This window comes from Oncorhynchus tshawytscha, linkage group LG10 (genome assembly GCF_018296145.1).
Source record: "Oncorhynchus tshawytscha isolate Ot180627B linkage group LG10, Otsh_v2.0, whole genome shotgun sequence".
NCBI classification, from domain to species: Eukaryota; Metazoa; Chordata; class Actinopteri; order Salmoniformes; family Salmonidae; genus Oncorhynchus; species Oncorhynchus tshawytscha.
The window spans coordinates 46,723,472-46,743,860 of NC_056438.1; the positions used below are offsets into that span (position 1 = coordinate 46,723,472).

Here is a 20,389-nt window from a genome sequence, read left to right on the forward strand (position 1 = left end):
CCTTTGCCTTGATGACAGCTTTGCACACTCTTGGCATTCTCTCAACCAGCTACATGAGGTAGTCACCTGGAATGCATTTCAATTAACAGGTGTGCCATATTTAAAAGTTAATTTGTGGAATTTCTTTCCTCACTGCGTTTGACTAAATCAGTTGTACTGTGACATGGTAGGGTTGATATACAGAAGATAGCCCTATTTGGTCAAAGAACAGCTCAAATAAGCAATACACACACTGCTCAGATCTAAGGTGATGGTAGCTATTCTCATCACAAGACTTTAATAAGGAGGGTACATCCACACCCATTATATAATCTTGATTTATATGATGCTTGACGTGTGGAATAAACTAAGATTATATGCTGTCAGTGTGGGTTTACTCTCTTCATATGATCTTGTGAGCACGACCACGTCCCTGTGTCATAAGATAGCTGAAGACCGAAAAAATGAACAGAGATGCTGATAAATGTGTGTGGTTTCCTAAATTGCCTCGATTAATTTGCCAAAGCGGCTGCCATTGCTGTCTCTCAAGTGTAGAATCATTTATGGGCTAATGACGCCCATCTATCGCACTGCCATCTCACTGCTTGTTTAAATGTGAAATATGCATAAATTGCTCCGCCATTTCCGGGTTGCTAAAATTCAAATAGTTCGCCTAATTTCAGTTTGTGACAAAACAAGCAATGGATAATGTAGAGAATCATTGTACCATCTAAACCGTTGTGAAATATGTTTTTAATAAACCAAAAACATTGTTTTCAGCTGTTTGAAGCTGGTGTTCAAAACCGAATGTAAAAGACAAACTAAACTTAAGAATGGGAAGCATAGAAATAGAGCACATAGAACCGATCTACCACTTCTTAAACAAGCTCCTTTCACTTCAAGGAGAGTGGCAGATTTATATCTCGCATTTCAATGTGAATGTGGTCGGCTCGTCGCCCCAAAAGTTACATATTTCAGGTATAAAACAGTGTTTTACCCTGATATACTGCACTGCGGCATGTGCTGGCTATAAATTGATACTATAACTAAACTTCTGACATCACATAGAATATTCTGATGTTAGTATTTTGTCTTTTTTTTTAAATCCACAACTACATTGTTATATGCATCTACAATGTTTAAACGTGGATGTGGGGTTCAACTTAATGCGTTCTTCTTATATGCTGTAGTACATTGGGATTTGGAGTGCTTTTTCTGCTGCAGGACTATTTTTGTGCGTGATTATGTGTGTGTAAGATAATGATTAATTGTGTGATATGTGTGTTTCTCCCAGGATACTGCCGGACAGGAGCGCTACAGGACCATCACCACGGCCTACTACAGAGGAGCCATGGGCTTCATCCTCATGTATGACATCACCAACGAGGACTCCTTCAACGCCGTGCAGGACTGGTACGGGACCTGTGTGTGTGAAACAACTGTATGCATGTTTGTCTGTCTGTATCGGTATTTACACGATATACAAAAGTATGTGGACAGCCACACCCGTTGCCGACAGGTTAATAAAATCGAGCACACCGCCATGCAATCTCCATAGACAAACATTGGCAGTAGAATGGCCTTACTGAAGAGCTCAGTGACTTTCAATGTGGCACCGTTCAACAACTGTAAGTGCTGTTATTGTGAAGAGGAACGATCTAGTAGCAACCATGGCTCAGCCACGAAGTGGTAGGCCACACAAGCTCACAGAACAGGACCGCAGAGTGCTGAAGCGGGTAGCGAGTAAAAATTGTCTGTCCTCGGTTGCAACACTCACTGCCGAGTTCCAAACTGGCTCTGGAAGCAACATCAGCACAATAACTGTTCGTCAAGAGCTTCATGAAATGGCTTTCCATGGCCGAGCAGCTGCACACAAGCCTAAGATGGTATTGCGAATGGTGTCGCAATACCAAGCGTCAGCTGGAGTGGTGTGAAGCTACCTCCATTGGACTCTGGAGCAGTGGAAAAGTGTTCTCTGGCGTGTTGAATCATGTTTCACCACCTGGCCGTCCATCGGACGAATCTTGGTTTTACTGATGCCAGGAGAACGCTACCTACCCCAATGCATAGCGTCAAGTTTGGTGGAGGAGGAATAATGGTCTGGGTCTGTTTTTCATGGTTCGGCATTGCCCCTTAGTTCCAGTGAAGGGAAATCTTAATGCTGCAGCATACAATGACATTCTAGATGATTCTGTGCATCCAACTTTGTGGAAACAGTTTGGGGAAGGCCTTTTCCTGTTTCAGCATGACAATGCCCCCGTGCACAAAGCGAGGTCCATTCAGAAATGGTTTGTCGATCGGTGTGGAAGAACTTTACTGGCCTGCACAGAGCCCTGACCTCAACCCCATCGGACACCTTTGGGATGATTTGGAACACCGACTGCGAGCCAGGCCTAATCACCCAACATTCGTGCCCGACCTCACTAATGCTCTTGTGGCTGAATGGAAGCGAGTCCCCCGCAGCAATGTTCCAACATCTAGTGGAAACCCTTTCCAGAAGAGAGGACTGTTTTAGCAGCAAGGGGGGGGAACTAACTCCGTATTAATGCCCATGATTTTGGAATGAGATGTTTGATGAGCAGGTGTCCACACTTTCTTTTTTTTGGTCATGTAGTGTATGTACTGCAAAATGTGAATAATTTGACGACTGGGTGAAACAATGGCAGTACCAGTCAAGCGTCACTTGCTTTGCCCGTTAGGATGAGGGTCAATGCATGGAACTCAATTTTCTTTAGCTGTGATTGGATCCGTAATATAACTACAACAGTTGAATGCGTGCGTGTCAGGTCCACCCAGATCAAGACGTACTCCTGGGACAACGCCCAGGTCCTGCTGGTGGGAAACAAGTGTGACATGGAAGACGAGAGGGTGGTGGCAGCAGACAGGGGCCGGCAGCTCTCTGACCAACTGGGTGAGTTAATTACCCAGTAATATAGTAATAAATCCTGTGTCCTTTCCCTAGAAAATGAGTCATTGTTTAATGTGCCTACTCTGCTGTTACTGTGTACAGCTGAGTAATTACGTTCTGCTTGCCGGAGTAGTTATTGAGCAACTTCACGCCATAAGTACAAGTTCATGTAAAGTGTTGCTCATTACAACAAATACACATTGCGTTACATTCAAACGACTCTTAATTAATCAGACATCTGTCTTTCCTCTCCTCTGCAGGCTTCGAGTACTTTGAGTGCAGTGCCAAGGACAACATCAACGTCAAGCAGACGTTTGAGCGGCTGGTGGACATCATCTGTGAGAAGATGTCGGAGAGCTTAGACAACGCCGACCCCGCCGTCACAGGGGCCAAACAGGGGCCCCAGCTCACCGAGCAGCCCGAACGCCCCCACCAGGACTGTGCTTGCTAAACACCCACTACACACGTACCACACACACCTGACCCCTCACACACCCCTTCCTACAGCCTCCTCAGCTGGTGGAAGAGGTCTGTGATGGGTTTGTGTTTTAGATGGAAGAGCCTGGCTGAAAACTCAGTTATTCCATATTTCAGTCCCCCGTCCATCCATAGGTGTTTAGAGTCCAAAGTTCACATTCGGACTCCCCTTACTGCGGCCTCGAACCTGAAGGGATTTCATGTATTTTTTCGAAGGGCCACATTGCTGATGATCTGTTTACTGTTGATAGCTTTGTTGTTTTTTTCGATGTCCTCGATTGGCTGGTTAACAATCAAATCCATTTAAGTGGCGTGAGTGAGGTATGTTCTAAGTCCACATTTTGGATAACAAATATTTTTATGAGATTTGTTTTTTCAAACATATCTGACCAAAATCCCATGCATATCAGTTATCAGTCATGGTCATTTCCTAATATTCTATCATTGCTGGATTTAAGAAAAAGAGAACTTGATGATGTGGTAAGTACTGGTCCCTGTCCCAGTTTTTTTTGTTATTTTTTTAACTCCTCTTTTGTTTTTTTTAGCAAACCTAGAAGTGTCTTTAAGTAGAAGAGTATATATAAATGTTCCACTTCGTAATATAATAAATATGCATTTTAGAATTCAATAATATATAAACAAATGGTGTAAAATTACAATAATTTAAGGTGTAAAAATATCTGTGCTTTGTGAGAGGTGCATGTTGCGTTTTTTAAATGTATATATATTTTTTTTTTTACCATGGAACGTCTAAGAGCTGTTGGCCACTTCCTGCTGAATCAAACTGGCTTGTTTGTTTCACTGTTAGGGTCGTGTGAACAACAGTTGAAAATGTAGCTTCTTATTCCTTGTCAGTGTGCATCACTGCTATTCTACAGCACAATCGCCTCTAATTCATGTGTATAACGCGAGCACACGCGCACACACAGTCAGGACAACACTGGGCTACTGCACCCATATACTACAACACTGACCAATGTTAACATCACGTTCCAATCTCTTTCCCATTGTCCGTTTGACTTTTAAATTGATTTTTTGGATAGATTTTTTATTTTTTTGCATGTTCAACGTCATGTTTGTGTGATTTTGATCTGTTTCAGTGTAGAGATAATTGCTTGTTGGTATATACATGAGGATAACGTAGTCAATGAAATACACTCAGGCACATGAAGGTATTTGGTCAGTTATGTTACGACCATCTATATTTACACAGTATTATGTCTTATTTTTTTAGATGAGGTTCTTCATAGATTGTTTGCGGGCTGCGCTCTATCATGGTTGGAAAAAAGACTTATCAGTATTGTATGGGGTGGTTGGTTTAAACCAGGCTGTCCTTTTTGAGATTGAATTGGGTTGTCATACTCCTGTCCGAAAACACTTACATTCCACTGTATGTTCTCCTGATTATGTACAAGCTGTTTCAAGGAACTGCTTTTACTTCCATTTTCCATGTTTCTAAACCAACTGAACCGTTTAGGGTGGTTGTAGTACCAGTGTGAATACTGTATTACTCTCAGAGAAATACTGTGTCATTCGCCAGCCTGGTTCTCCAATATTAACTGCCAACAAACCTGCTAAAGGTCATGTCTGTTACAAATACTGTTTGTGTTTAGTCTTAAGGCAGCTTTGCTTTAATGTTTTTTTCCAAAGACGTCCCAATTAGACTACCAAGCCAAAAATGACACCCACTGGGACAAGACTTGTTTGACATGTTTTTGGAGCTGCACTGAGTAAAAGGCCTGTAGTACTGTAGTACAAGAGAAGCATTTGGTATGTATGCCTACTCCCTGTGGCAGTTTCCAATAAGGGAGAAGTGTGTAAAGTATAATCAGTACTTTATTTAACTTAGCAAGTCAGTTAAGAAAAAAAATATTCACAATGACGGCCTACCGGGGAAAAATGGGTTAACTGCCTTTTTCAGGGGCAGAACGACAGATTTTTACCTTGTCAGCTCGGGGATTCGATTACTGGCCCAGCTCGGGATTTGGTTACACGCTCTAGCCACTCGGCAACCTGCCGCCCCTAATCACTTCCTATTAAACAACTTTAGTTTTCTTTGATTTTGTGTTTTGCTGTAAACTTGCCTCTGACTTAGGTATGTGTCCAATTCAGCTTTCTTAGCTCTCCTCCCTTCCTTCCCCCTGTAAATAAGCATTTTTTTGTTGGGTTTTAGTCTTGAATTGTGCTGTAATACTCCAGGTTTGCTAAAACCAAGGAATTAATAAACAAAATATAAAAGCAGTATTTGTATAAACTTAGTTAACATTTATTTGAATCTGAGGCAACTCCACATTTTAGCTTTCGATGTCCCTTAGTCCAAACTGATAATTGTATCACCCTCATCGAGCCACTAGGTGGCATAAGTGTAGAGCTCCCAGTACATCAAATGCATTTAGGGATGAAGTTCAGTTCAAGCATTCTGGTGACCTGTATTGTACTAATGTAATACAACAGGATAATAGAGGGGGGGAGGAGGAGGAGGAGAGACATATGCACCTATACTAATGTCTCTGGGAGAGGCCCTAATAATAGCTAGCACAGTGTGTGATAGGGCAGTCAGCCCACAATAAGACTTGACAGATTAAATAATTCAGTGAATTTAATAAACATCTTTGAGAGATAAAATCCCATTAAAAATGGCTACATGGGGCCAACAACAATGAAGGCTACATTCATGGTGACAACACAGAACTGCACAACAGAATGAACAGAATTACTGTACACGAGCTTACAAGACATGCACAATTCATATTTGCAAAATAAGACGTTTTGGTAAATAAAATATAAATTTGTCATTGGTAAGTGCTTGTAAACAAGTAAGGCATATATTACACAGTGGATGACAGGCACTCAATGACATCCTGGTGTTTAGTTGCACTCATTGAGATTGTCCAGTTTACATGCAGATAATGCTATCCTTGTAGGTAGGCTATGTATTGAATTTGTCCATTGGAGAGCTGATATGCATGTTGCCCGACAGAGGGCAGCAAAAATGGTCTGTTTGCTACAAAACGGGCTTATAAGCCAACATTTTTAAGAGACCCATAGTGTTCCAGTTCTAATGGATTTTCAGGTGTGAATTTGTATTCTATTATATGAGAAAAGGCAAATAGCCTACTGTGTTTCAGTTAGTCAATATCCTCAGAGGATAACTAACCCCATAATGTTGGTTGCCTCAAAGGCCTAAACAATCCTCTAGTAAACTTGTACTTGCTTTGGCATAAGCTGACATCCATTACTGACATGGTTCATAACCTTTTGTTTCAACTGGGCCACCTGCTCTCTGAGCACACTGGCTGTGGAGGCCAGTTCAGTGTTCTGAGTCTTCAAGTTTTTGACCTTGTCTTCAAGACGCGATATTCTCTCCAGCTTTCTTTTGCGGCACTTGGACGCCGCTATTCTGTTGCGCAGCTTTTTCCTCTCTGCTTTGATGCGCTCCTGGTTGTCCATGTCAATGGGAGACAACGGCGGGCTGTCTACAAAGCACTGCATGTCGGGGACCGTCTGCGGCTCGTCCTTGAACGCCTGGAGTCGTGACAGCGCTGCCGCAGCCGCCTGTTGATGGGCGCTCATCAGATTAGAAGGTGGCGGTGGGAATGGAATGGTATCCGTGGAATAATTCACTGTGGTGCCCAGTGGGCTATTTCCATAGCCGTTCAAAGTCGTGTACACTGGCAGATCTGACGGCAAGCCGACCGGGGCTGCGTTGGAGCCGATTAGGTCCAGTCTGTCCGGTGGTGCGCACGTCCCCTCGCTCAGTTGGTTCTGCTTGTGAAGATCCTCCAGCGCCTTCACGAAGCCTTCCGCGAATTCTTGTTCGTCGCTGGCTGACTTCGGGTAGAGGAACTGAGAGGTTGGGGTCGTCGTAACCATTCCATTCGATTGGATAATCAACCGTTCTAGGTCCGGGGTGGCCAATTTCAAGAGTCCCAAGTCCGAAGAGTTCAGAATTCCGTCTGCGTCCCGGAGATTCGGTTTCAGATTGGAGCTTTGGTCGTCCAGGTTTAGACTCATGTCTTTTTTCATCATGCTGTTGTAGGAATAGAGGCTTGCGATCCCTCGAGTATTCAGCACACTACCAGGGTAGAGGGTTATTTCCATTATAACCCTTCACATGAGGGTCTGTTGAGCTTCACGCATAAACTAAGACGATTCAACAGTTAAACTCAGGCAATAAAACACAGTTCAGGTTAATTTCCTGTATTTTTCCTCTCTTCAAACTCTGATCGAGTTAATCGACTGTCCCCCTTTAGCCTACCTTTTATGCCTGAGGCTAAAACAATAGTAGTGGCTTAGCTTTTCCTGCTCTTCTCGCCCGCTTCCAGCGCTTTTTTCCCAATGGAACGACTGCTATGCACACACCCAACCCTCTGCTTGCTTGCTTGCTTGCTTCCTAACCCTAAAAATTCCATTATGTCACTTCAGCGCGCTAAGATTGGCCCAAAATGACGTATGCTTCCGGTCTGATTTAAATAATGGGCTGAACCAGTCATTATTACCATGGAGACTTTAGGTAAACTGCAAACAGTGCAGTGCATTGTGGTTTGATGTCATAAAATAGAATACTCGGGGTCGCCAAAAGAGACTGGGCGGGGCATTATTGGAAACTAGGAAGGCGCAAATAAATTATATTCAGCTCACTCAATTTGAATTTAGACAATGGGGTCGTTTTGAGTGGTAAAGCGAAAGCAACCGACTGTAGATTGAAGTCGACGAGTGAAGTTGGGGGAGGTGCATCTGTGACAGCCGAAAATCGGACACGTGGTTATCCAAAATCTAGGTTTAGTGCGACACGGCAGTCTTGCCATTGTTTATAATGCCGAAATAAACAACCCCCATATCACACACTCACAAGCTGAAAAAATATGTGTGCATTGTAAACCAATTGTTGAGAGTTCCTCAAATATCACGTTCATTTGAATTACAGTAAAGTTGGTTCCTGGTTCAGTCACGTCTTTGGTCACGTTCGCGTGGGTCAAACAAAAACACCCTAATGATTGGTTGACAAATGAACCTCCAACAATGTAGGCGATTGCTGCAGGATGAAGTTGGTGAAGAGCAACTGCAGAAACTTGCAGTCGACTACAGTCAAAACTTCAGGAGCTTTAATCACATGATTTTTTTGCAAGTCAGACACTTTTTATCCCCAAAATGCAACACGGTGAAAGGCGGTGACCATGACAACTGTTCCACTCGAACGCGCCCATTGTTCACACGCCATTTCAAATCAAATTGTATTTATCATATGCGCCGAATACAACCGGTATAGACCTTACAGTGAAATGCTTACTTACAAGCCCTTAACCAACAATGCAGTTTTAAGAAAAATACCTACAAAAAAAGCTACAAATAATTAAAGAGAAGCAGTAAAATAACAATAACAAGGCTATATACATGGGTACCGGTACAGAGTCAAGGTAATTGAGGTAATATGTGCATGTAGGTTGAGTTAAAGTGACTATGCATAGATAATAAACGGAGAGCAGCAGTGTAAAAGAGGGGTCTGGGTAGCCCTTTGATTAGCTGCTCAGGAGTCATATGACTTAAGGGGGTAGGAGCTGTTAAGAAGCCTTTTGGACCGAGACTTGGCACTCTGGTACCTCTTGCCGTAGTAGAGAGAACAGTCTATGACTAAGGTGGCTGGAGTCTTTGACAATTTCTAGGGCTTTCCTCTGACACCGCCTGGTATAGAGGTCCTGGATGGCAGGAAGCTTGGCCCCAGTGATGTACTAGGCCGTACCCAGTACAGATGGAGAGATTGTTGTCCTGGCATCACACGGCCAGGTCTCTGACCTCCCTATAGGCTGTATCATCGTTATTGATGATCAGGCCGACCACTATTGTGTCATCGGAAAACGTGATGTTGTTGGAGTTGTGCCTGGCCATACAGTCATGAGTGAACAGGGAGTACAGGAGGGGACTGAGCACCCACCCCTGAGGGGCCCCCGTGTTGAGGATCAGCGTGGCGGATGTGTTGATACCTACCCTTACCACCTGGGGCGGCCCGTGAGGAAGTCCAGGATCCAGTTGTAGGGGGAGGTGTTTAGTCCCAGGGTCCTTAGCTTAGTGATGAGCTTTGAGGGCACTATGGTGTTGAATGCTGAGCTGTAGTCAATGAATAGCTTTCTCACATAGGTGTTTCTTTGGTCCAGGTGGTAAAGGGCAGTGTGGAGTGCAATAGAGATTGCCTCATCTGTGGATCTGTTGGGGCGATATGCAAATTGGAGTGGCTCTGGGGTTTCTGGGATAATGGTGTTGATGTGAGCCAACACCAACCTTTCAAAGCACTTCATGGCTATGGACGTGAGTGCTACGGGTCGGTAGTCATTTAGGCAGGTTACCTTAGTGTTTTTTGGACACAGGGACTATGGTGGTCTGCTTGAAACATGTTGGTATTACAGACTCCGACAGGGACATGTTGAAAATGTCAGTGTTGCCAGTTGGTCAGCACATGCTCGGAGTACACGTCCTGGTAATCTGTCTGGACCTGCAGCCTTGTGAATGTTGACCTGTTTAAAGGTCTTACTCACGTCAGCTACGGAGAGCGTGATCACACAGTCGTCCGGGAACAGCTGATGCTCTCATGCATGCTTCAGTGTTACTTGCCTTGAATGAGCATAGAAGTAATTTAGCTCCTCTGGTAGGCTCGCGTCACTGGGCAGCTCGCGGCTGTGTTTCCCTTTGTAGTCCGTAATATTTTTCAAGCCCTGCCACAACTGAGCCGGTGTAGTAGCCGGTGTGGTAGGATTCAAACTTAGTCCTGTATTGTTGCTTTGCCTGTTTGATGGTTCGTCTGAGGGCATAGCTGGATTTCTAATAAGTGTCCGGATTAGGGTCCCGCTCCCTGAAAGCGGCAGCTCTAGCCTTTAGCTCGGTGCTGATGTTGCCTGTAACCCATGGCTTCTGGTTGGGAAATGTACGTACGGTCACTGTTCGGACGATGTCGCCGATGTACTTATTGATGAAGCCGGCGACTGAGGTGGTGTACTTCTCAATGCCATTGGATAAATCCCAGAACATATGTGCTAGCAAAACAGCCCTGTAGCATAGCATCCGCGCCATCTGACCACTTCCGTATTGAGTGAGTCACTGGTACTACTTGCTTTTAGTTTTTGCTTGTAAGGAGGTTTCAGGAGGATAGAATTATGGTCAGATTTCCCAAATTAAGGGCGAGGGAGAGCTTTGTATGCGTCTCTGTGTGTGGAGTAAAGGTGGTCTAGAATTAGTTATTTTCACCCTCTGGTTGCACATGTGACATGTTGGTAGAAATGAGGTAAAACAGATTTAAGTTTGCCTGCATTAAAGTCCACGGCCACTAGGAGTGCCGATTATGGCCTTATACAGCTCGTTGAGTGCGGTCTTAGTGCCAACATCAGTTTGTGGTGGTAAATAGATGGTTACGAATAATATAGATTAGAACTCTCTTGGTAGATAGTGTGGTCTACAGCTTATCATAAGGTACTCTACCTCAGGCGATCAATACCTTGAGACATCTTTAATGTTAGACATTGCGCACCAGCAGTTATTGACAAATAGACACACACCCCCACCCCTCATCTTACCAGACATAGCTGCTCTGTCCTGCCAATGCACGGAGAAGCCAGACAGCTCTATATTATCTGTGTCGTCGTTCAGCCAAGTCTCGGTGAAACATAAGATATTACAGTTTTTAATGTCCCGTTGGTAGGATAGTCTTAATCCTAGATCGTCCCGTTTGTTTTCTAATGATTGTACATTGGCCAATAATACGGAGGGAAGTGGTGGTTTACCTACTCGTCGGCACGTTCTTACAAGGCACCCTGCCCTGTAAGAATTCATTAATAGGTGTGCAGTCAAACACTGAGTGGAAACATTTGATCTCAAAAATGGTTTAATAATGTGTCTTTCAATCCAAGCACATTTCTAAGAGAGACGGCACAGCTTCGCCAAATAGATTAAGGGGCATTTTATTGAGGATACAATTACCTATAGGTTTTAACAGAAAAGAGGAAGGAAATACTGCAAAGAGAAAAGGAAACCATGTTTTTTTCTTAGTCAAACATCGGCTGTTATTTTCTAAGAACTCAACCAAAAAAATGTGAATGGTTAGCTTATAGCTCTTCTGTTGGTTATTGCAAAGGATATTTTATCTGCCCGGAAACACAATATTAGACTGGTTAAGCATGAGAGATATGTCAACTCAGACCAGAAAGCCCGAGTGAGAAATAAGGAGTGATGAAAAATGGTTTCAAGCTCTAGGCCAATAACACTGTAAAGGGTAATGGCTGTCTGCTGTTCCTATGAATAGCCCAGCGCAGCGGGGTGATAGGCAGCCAAAATAGCCAAATTCCCCCAGTAAAAAAGTAATGACGTCCATAGACTGGCTGCATCAGCACCACAGAATAGCAAGGGCATCAGTTGTTACCATGGCAACATTGACATAGGCTGTGACGCAAGAGCAGGTGAATGAATGGGGGGGAGGGGGGGGGGTCGAGCTTGTTGAAGACTGCAGTACAGGATGATGCGTGGGTGGTGAATGGAGGATCGGGCAGTATGTGTGTGTGATTGTCTCTCACCAATAAACACACACACACAATCTCCAGATTTACGTCTTCCAGCATTCTTCAGAATATTATACATTAAAAATACAAATGGTTAGGATGTCATCAGTTAAAATATGTTCCTTTAGTGAAATCATCTCCCTTTGATGTCTCTTTCTTGGAATAGATTACTCAAACCAACCAAAAGTTTCCTATTTATGTCAGAAACAACTGCCTTTTTTCTTTATTCATCCAGAATCAGCATGGCATCTAAAATCAGGCTAGAATGTATGAGTCATGTCCCGAAACAGGGGTGTGGCCTGAACACAAAACATGTTATTATGGTGAACAGATATCAATATGGGAGTGCCTTTATTATCAAATTCAATTAATGGATTCATATTTTGCTTTGCATATGTGATAAAGCTGAGAAGATAGCTGAAGTGAGATGTAACAACATTTACCTTTTTTGTAATGAAGTTTATAAATGGCTAAATGCGAACCCTATCAGGTCCTATGAATTTAAAGGCCTCTACAGCTGACATTGCTCTATTCTGCTGAACCTGTCCTCATTTTGGAAGTTGGGATTTTTTAAATATGATTTACATTTTATTATATGCAAAGTGCCAATGTTACCAAATGAAGAGATTAAAAATGCATGAGGAAAATACATCTGATAGTGAAAAGAAGACTTGAAATGCCTTATAAATACAAACATTTATTAATATACATTTACTATCTTCTGGCTTTAGACAGCCTTTACAAATTGATCATCGCATGTGTCATTTCAACAATAGGCAGAGCAAATTAGTCAAGCCAATAAACTCAGGAGAATGAACTATGGGAGGATGCATGCAGGGTCAGCTCTAGCATTTTGGGGGCCCTGAGCAAGATTTGATTGGGTACCCCCCCACCTTGCGGCAAAACAAGTTTTAAAGATAATTGGGCACAGAGAAAATGTTGCAATTTCATAACAAATTTCATGCAATTCTACTAATTTTGCCATGGAACAGAGATATTCGTTTTCTCAGTTTTAAAGCTAATTTCCTGCAATTCTACACATTTTGCCATGACTTATGCCATGTTAATATGATATCTGAGTGAGAATGACTAACAAAATGATTGGCCATGATTACTACAAGTTTAGATATCTGGCTAGACTAACTACCAATCTCAAAATTGTTAGCTGACAAAGGGAAGCCCAGCCTCGACCTACCCGGTGACACAAACCTATTAAACTAGCTAAATTACTTCCATGCACGCTTCAAGGCAAGCAACACTGAAGCATGCATAAGAGCACCAGCTGTGGCGGATGACTGTGTGATCACACTATCCGTAGTCGATGTGAGTAAGACCTTTAAACAGATCAACATTCACAAGGCCACAGGACAAAACGGATGACCAGAACGTGTACTCAGAGTATACGCTGACCAACTGGCAAGTGTCTTCACTGACATTTTCAACCTGTCCCTGACCTACATGCAGACCACCATAGTCCCCGTGCCCAAGAATGCCAAGGTAACCTGCCTAAATGACTACCGACCCGTAACACTCACGTCTGTAGCCATGAAGTGCTTTGAAAGGCTGTCATGGCTCACATCAACACCATCATCACAGAAACCCCAGACCCACTCCAATTCGCATACCGCCCCAACAGATCCACAAATGACGCAATCTCTATTGCACTCCACACTGCCCTTTCCCACCTGGACAAAAGGAACCCCTACATGAGAATTATGTTCATTGATTACAGCTCAGCATTTAACACCATAGTGCCCTCAAAGCTCATTACTAAGCTAAGGACCCTAGGACTAAACTCCTCCCTCTGCATCTGGATCCTGGAATTCCAATTGGCTGCCCCAAGGTGGTAAGGGTAGGCAACAACACACCTGCCACGCTGATCTTCAGCATGGTGGCCCCTCAGGGGTGCGTGCTCAGTCCCCTCCTGTACTCCCTGTTCACCCACGACTGTGTGGCCAAGCACGACACCATCTTTAAGTTTGTCGATGACACAACGGTGGTAGGTCTGATCACCGACAAGCTTCCTGCCATCCAGGACCTCTATACCAGGAGGTGTCAGAGGAAGGCCCTAAAACTTGTCAAGGACTCCAGCCACCCTAGTCATAGGCTGGACCTAAGTCTATGTCCAAAATGCTCCTTAAGAGCTTCTACCCCCAAGCCACAAGACTGATGAACAGTCAAATGACTACTCTATTTACATTAACCGCCCCTTTTTTTTAAACCTCTGCTGCTACACGCTGTTTATTATCTATGCATAGTCACTTTACACATTACCTACATTGAAAGTCACTCAATTATCCATGTCAAATCAAATTGTATTTGTCACTTGCGCCGAATAAAACAAGTGTAGACATTACCGTGAAATGCTTACTTACAAGCCCTTAACCAACGATGCAGTTTTAAGAAAAATAAGTTAAGAAATGATTTACTAAATAATCTAAAGTAGAAGAAAATAGGTAACACAATCAAAGAACAATACCGAGGCTATTTACAGGGGGGGCCGGCAACAAGTCAATGTGCGGGGTACAAGCATCTCCAATCCAAAATTAAATCTAGAATCGGCTTCCTATTTCGCAAAAAAAGCATCATTCACTCATGCTGCCAAACATACCCTCGTAAAACTGAGAGCATACAGGTCGCAGTGGTGGGTAGTATATGGGGCTTTGGTGACAAAACGGATTGCACTGTGATAGATGGCATCCAATTTGCTGAGTGGAGTGTTGGAGGCTATTTTGTAAATGACATCACCGAAGTCGAGGAACGGTAGGATAGTCAGTTTTACGAGGGTAAGCTTGGCAGCATGAGTGAAGGATGTCGATGACATTTTTTTGCGAAATAGGAAGCCAATTCTAGATTTAGTTTTGGATTGGAGATGCTTAATGTGGGTCTGGAAGGAGAGTTTACAGTCTAACCAGACACCTTGGTTTTTGTAGTTGTCCACATATTCTAGGTCAGAACCTTCCAGAGTAGTGATGCTGGACGGGCGGGCAGGTGCGGGCAGCGATCGGTAGGTAAAGCACCTTCCTTATCTAAGCTCACTGGTCACCATAGCAGCACCCACCTGTGGCACACTCTCCTGCAGGTATATTGCACTGGTCATCCCCAAAGCCAACACTTGCTTTGGCCGCCTTTCCTTCCGGTTCTGCCAATGACTGGAACGAATTGCAAAAATCACTGAAGCTGGAGATTCTCCCTCACTAACTTTAAGCATCAGCTGTTAGAGCAGCTTACAGGTCATTGCACCTGTCCATAGCCCATCTGTAAAAAGCCCACCCAGCTACCTCATCCCCATATTGTTATTTATTTATTTGCTCCTTTGCACCCTAGTATCCCTACTTGCACATTCATCTTCTGCTCATCTATCACTCCGGAGTTTAATTGCTAAATTGTAATTATTTGACCACTATGGCCTATTTATTGCCTTACCTCCCTAATCTTACTTAATTTGCACACACTGTATATCGACTTTTCTATTGTGTTTTGACTGTACTTTTGTTTATTCCATGGGTAACTCTGTGTTTATGTCGCACTGCTTTGCTTTATCTTGGCCAGGTCTCAGTTGTAAATGAGAACTTGTTCTCAACTAGCCTATGTTGTTAAATAAAGGTGAAATAAAAATAATAAAAACAGGTTAGTCAAGGTAATTGAGGTAATTTGTATGTGACTGACAAAACAAGAGAGAAACTGCCAAATGATGCCATCCTGATGTATTCTACTATTGTTACTCTCAATAGCAAATTGCGTTGCTAAATTACTCATATTTTTTTTGTTTGTATTTTATTTATCTATTGGGTTGGTGGCCCCCTATTGGTCGAGAGAGCCGGCCCTGCATGCATGCCATTACAGTAGATGGCGATAGACCGCTGGATGTTGAGGTGTACAGTGTTGTCAAAGCGTCGAAGAAAGAACGAGAACGCTTGAGCTCCTGCAAAAATAACGAATCAATAGATAGCGAAAGAGAATCGAGGAGGAATTCTCAACTCAACGGCGTTCAGAAATAATTGATGAAATCTTTGCAGAATTTACAATAACTCACAAATTATGGCGACTAAAAGCACGGTAATAGTGACAGGTAATTAATTTATGTAAATTGCTGATAGTTTGCTGTCAGTTTTCACCAAACTGTTGATTGAAATTAGTTGCCTGCACTATTTGAGCCATAAGAATAACCATTTTAGGTTTGAATGACTTTAACCTATAATGTTGTTTCTACACCTTGAAAACTACATTATTTTTAAACTACTGTACAGTATTGTCATCTTCCATTCAGGAAATGTCTGTCTGTCAGATAGCTGACGAAACTCAACTCCGTGATGAAGCAGAAGAGCAAACCAACCAATGACAAGCATATCAAGACAGAGGCGGCAATGTAGCCATTCAGCCATTCATGGATACATTGTTGCGGTGTGACACTCCTGTGAATTATGTATTGACAAGAAGTCTGGTCTTCTCCTATACAACTAAAATGAAAATTATAGCAGCCTATAGTGTCACCTCATCTATAAAACCCATGCACTGATTGGCATATATTGTTTGACAATTGACTGTAGGTGTCAGCTGTTGTAATGGATAATATTTAACTTGATCTAACCTTTAGACTTTGAATGAAGAGTCTTGCCACTCTCATTTACATAGGCCTAGAGTGATAAAGCAGCTACCTATAAAAAACAGTGTTTCCCACCGGCGTTGGGGTATACTGGTGTTGCTATGCGATGACTTTAAAAGGCTATCGATATCATCTATGTTTTTTTTAGGGTTTGAACCTTTTGGAGATCACACCATCAATGCTAGCTGGGTGGCAGTACAGGTACGTGAGTTCGAGTGCTCTGCATGGCGCATCATTAGGAGGTCTAATCTTATTGGTAACACTGATTGCACGTGTACATCAGTAGTAACACTGCTATTATTTAGTAGCAAAATTGTATCCCATGAAATGTAATTTAGTAATTACTTAGTAACACTGTTATTATTTAGTAACACAGTTGTATAACATTAAATGTCATTTAGTAATTACATAGTAATGGAGTTTAGCGTTTTTCTTTATTACACGAGTGGAATAAAGAATAGCACGAATACCTATTTAACAATGTGTGAATGTTGTTACTACAGTTATTAGTGTTATCACGGCACACTACACAGGTATAAAATCAACAGGTTTTTAAAACAATGATGCGCTTCTCAAGAGGTATAATAAAGCTTTAGCAAATAAAATAGGGTTTTGTGGTTTCTCGCACCCTTCCTGTTTCCTCTGTGTACAGGAACTGGAGCGGTTAGGCTTGGCTCAGAATGTGGATCTGCACATCTGTGAGGTGCCAGTGGAGTACCAGGCAGTTCAAAGTCTGCTTCCATCTCTATGGAAACAGCACCAGCCACAGGTAGCCAAAAGAAATCATGGCAAGAGTCAAGTGTTGTTCCTCACTTTATATTTATTTATGACATGGCATAAAAGCCCTGACGTAGTGTCTAGGTGCACAGTCTGCACACTTACTGTATGACATACTGTAGGCTATTTATTTCTACTGTATGATGTAAACATAATGACATCATTTATTGCCTTTATTGATATTACTCAGTATCTCATGATACAGTGAATACAATCATCTCTTTAAATTCCCGCTAACAACCCCCACCCAACACATCCTCTTCTCCGCTGGTCAACAGTTGGTGGTCCATGTCGGAGTCTCTGGCATAGCCACCACGGTCACCTTGGAGAAATGTGGCCGCAACCACGGCTACAAGCGGGTGGACAACTGCAGCTTCTGTCCAGACTCTCAGTGCTGTATGGAGGGGGGCCCTGAATGCATCGATTCAGTCATAGACATGGACCTGGTATGCAAGAGGGTCAACTCCTCAAGGCTGGGTGTGGCAGTGTCGGTATCAAAGGACGCAGGCCGGTGAGTGATGTGCTAGACTCTACTCTCAATCAACCAATCATACTGTATACATCTGGCTCTTCTTAAGTCACTGTGCTAACAAACCTCCAAACGAGCTTCAACGCCATACAACACTCCTTCTGTGGCCTCCAACTGCTTGTAAAACCAAGTGCATGATCCTCAACCAATTGCTGCCCGCACCCTCCCCCACGACTAGCATTACTACTCTGGATGGTTCTGACTTAGAATATGTGGACAACTACAAATACCTAGGTGTCTGGTTAGACTGTAAACTCTCCTTCCAGACTCACATTAAGCATCTCCAATCCAAAATTAAATCTAGAATCGGCTTCCTATTTCACAAAAAAAGCCTCCTTCACTCATGCCGCCAAACATACCCTCGTAAAACTGACTATCCTACCGATCCTTGACTTCGGCGATGTCATTTACAAAATAGCCCCCAACACTCTACTCAGCAAATTGGATGCAGTCTATCACAGTGCCATCCGTTTTGTTACCAAAGCCCCATATACTACCCACCACTGCGACCTGTATGCTTTCGTTGGCTGGCCCGCACTATATATCCGTCGCCAAACCCACTGGCTCCGGGTCATCTATAAGTCTTTGCTAGGTAAATCCCCGCCTTATCTCAGCTCAGTGGTCACCATAGAAACACCCACCCGTAGCATGCGCTCCAGCAGGTATATTGCACTGGTCATCCCCAAAGCCAACACTTCCTTTTCCTTCTAGTTCTTTGCTGCCAATGACTGGAACGAATTGCAAAAATCTCTGAAGCTGGAGTCTTATATCTCCCTCTCTAACTTTAAGCATCAGCTAGCTGTCTGAGCAGCTTACCGATCACTGTACCTGTACACAGCCAATCTGTAAATAGCACACCCGACTACATCATCCCCATATTATTACTTACCCTTTTGCACCCCAGTGTCTCTACTTGCACATTATCATCTGCACATCTATCACTCCAGTATTAATGCTAAATTGCAATTATTTCCCCCTCTAGGGCCTATTTATTGCCTACCTCTCTACTCTTCTACATTAGCACACACTGTACATAGATTTTTCAATGATTTTTTATTTTGTGTTATTGACTATACGTTTGTTTATGTGTAACTGTGTTGTTTTTGTCACACTGCTTTGCTTTATCTTGGCCAGGTTGTAGTTGTAAATGAGAACTTGTTCTCAACTGGTCTACCTGGTTAAATAAAGGTTAAATAAAACAAATACTGCACTATTTATGATCCCTTAATTTTTTTCAATGAAACTCCATTAAAGGGAGAGTTTACTCAAATTACAAATGTATTCTATCTAGAAACATCCGAATCTGTAATTGTAGCATACTTTTTAGGTATTGATAAGATAGTGCTATGCCAACATTTGGGTGGTGTATGCCTTTATAATCTGAATTTCTAATTTTAGTTTCCGCTTCAGAAATCCTATTCACCTGAATGGCAAATCCATTGATTCTGATAAAAGCTAATGCTTCTTTTTGTCTCTCTTACCCTAACTCAACCTCTGTCCCTGTCAGATACCTATGTGACTACACCTACTACACGTCACTGTACCTGGGGAAGGGCAGGTCAGCGTTCGTTCACGTTCCTCCTCTGGGGAAGCCCTACAATGCCCAGGACCTAGGCAGAGCCTTGCAGGCCATAGTGGGGGAGATGCTGGAGCTTGTGGGTCAAGCTGAGGGCGATGACCATCACCGCCACCACTGCAGCCACCAGCACCATCAGCATGCTCACTAAAGAAAGACTTCCGGTGACCTTTGTCCTCAACTCACTGCTGCTGTCCTCAATGGACAGATAAAGCACTTAAAACATCATCAGCATCTACCCATGGTAGTCTGGGGAGCGTTAGCTAAAGAGAGGGGCATCGGCACTCCACTGTTGTAGAAACTAGAGAAAGGAAGAGTATGTGAATAAACATAGGCAGAGCCATGGCTCTATCCATGGATAGTAGATCTATGGCTCTGGGTGTGGATGTTTGACTGCATTTCACAAACAGAGTAATGGTCCAATGAACGGCGCTGTAGATGAGAGAAACATCTTTGTATATCCAGTGTGCACAGACGTGTGCTTTTATGCCAAGTCCTCCTGACAGAAATACCATTGGCTGCCTCTCACTATTTTCAATAGTTCCCCTTTTAGTTCCTTATTCACCTCACCAATCACTCTCGCTTTGACATAATGGTTCATGTAGTGTGCCGTTTATTGGATCAGCTCCAGCTCCCCCTTTGTCTGTTATTAATGTTTGTTGTGAAATTGTACAATAGCTGTATATTACTATAGTGTACAATATAAGGAGGAAAAAATATGTTTTCTTTGATAAATGTACCTCAATCATGTGTTAATATCTCAGGTAATTTATTGCATATACAATCAATATTTATAATGTGATGAATAATGATATGACGTTTTTTATCTTGTGTTCGGTATCTGTATTCTCTACTTCAGAACAGGTCTAATTCTGTGATTAAATCACTAATGTCAGAGTTAGCCTCTTCTGTATTTTTGTAAGAAATTCACAAAATAACTATTGCTGTGGTGTATACGGTAGTAGAGTACTTGCTGTTCTTCATTACATCTATTGCA

At 42.8% G+C, this 20,389-nt stretch overlaps 3 protein-coding genes across 4 annotated transcripts in view; 2 read left to right on the forward strand and 1 right to left on the reverse strand.

Moving 5' to 3' along the window:
* Window positions 1-5,605, forward strand: part of LOC112260315 (ras-related protein Rab-3A) — a 31,379-nt gene extending 25,774 nt beyond the window's left edge. The window contains exons 3-5 of the mRNA XM_024435328.2: window positions 1,274-1,392; window positions 2,766-2,890; window positions 3,148-5,605. Coding sequence (XP_024291096.1) covers window positions 1,274-1,392; window positions 2,766-2,890; window positions 3,148-3,338 — 435 coding nt within the window. The 3' untranslated portion in view covers window positions 3,339-5,605. The remainder of the gene's footprint in view (window positions 1-1,273; window positions 1,393-2,765; window positions 2,891-3,147) is intronic.
* Window positions 5,606-5,945: 340 nt separating this feature from the next.
* On the reverse strand, window positions 5,946-7,777 carry LOC112260314 (transcription factor jun-D). The gene has a single exon (XM_024435327.2). It carries the CDS (start codon window positions 7,463-7,465, stop codon window positions 6,560-6,562), a length of 906 nt encoding a protein of 301 aa, XP_024291095.1. The 5' UTR covers window positions 7,466-7,777; the 3' UTR covers window positions 5,946-6,559.
* A 7,998-nt stretch (window positions 7,778-15,775) lies between these two features.
* On the forward strand, window positions 15,776-20,289 carry LOC112260317 (pyroglutamyl-peptidase 1). Of its 2 annotated transcripts, none has more exons than XM_024435332.2 (5): window positions 15,776-15,976; window positions 16,175-16,711; window positions 17,163-17,279; window positions 17,566-17,798; window positions 19,324-20,289. In XM_024435332.2, exons 2-5 carry the CDS (start codon window positions 16,646-16,648, stop codon window positions 19,541-19,543), a joined length of 636 nt encoding a protein of 211 aa, XP_024291100.1. In that variant the 5' UTR covers window positions 15,776-15,976; window positions 16,175-16,645; the 3' UTR covers window positions 19,544-20,289. The 2 variants fall into 2 exon arrangements, with proteins under 2 accessions (XP_024291100.1, XP_024291099.1); XM_024435331.2 differs by having other exon boundaries at window positions 16,659-16,711.
* Window positions 20,290-20,389: the final 100 nt, after the last annotated feature.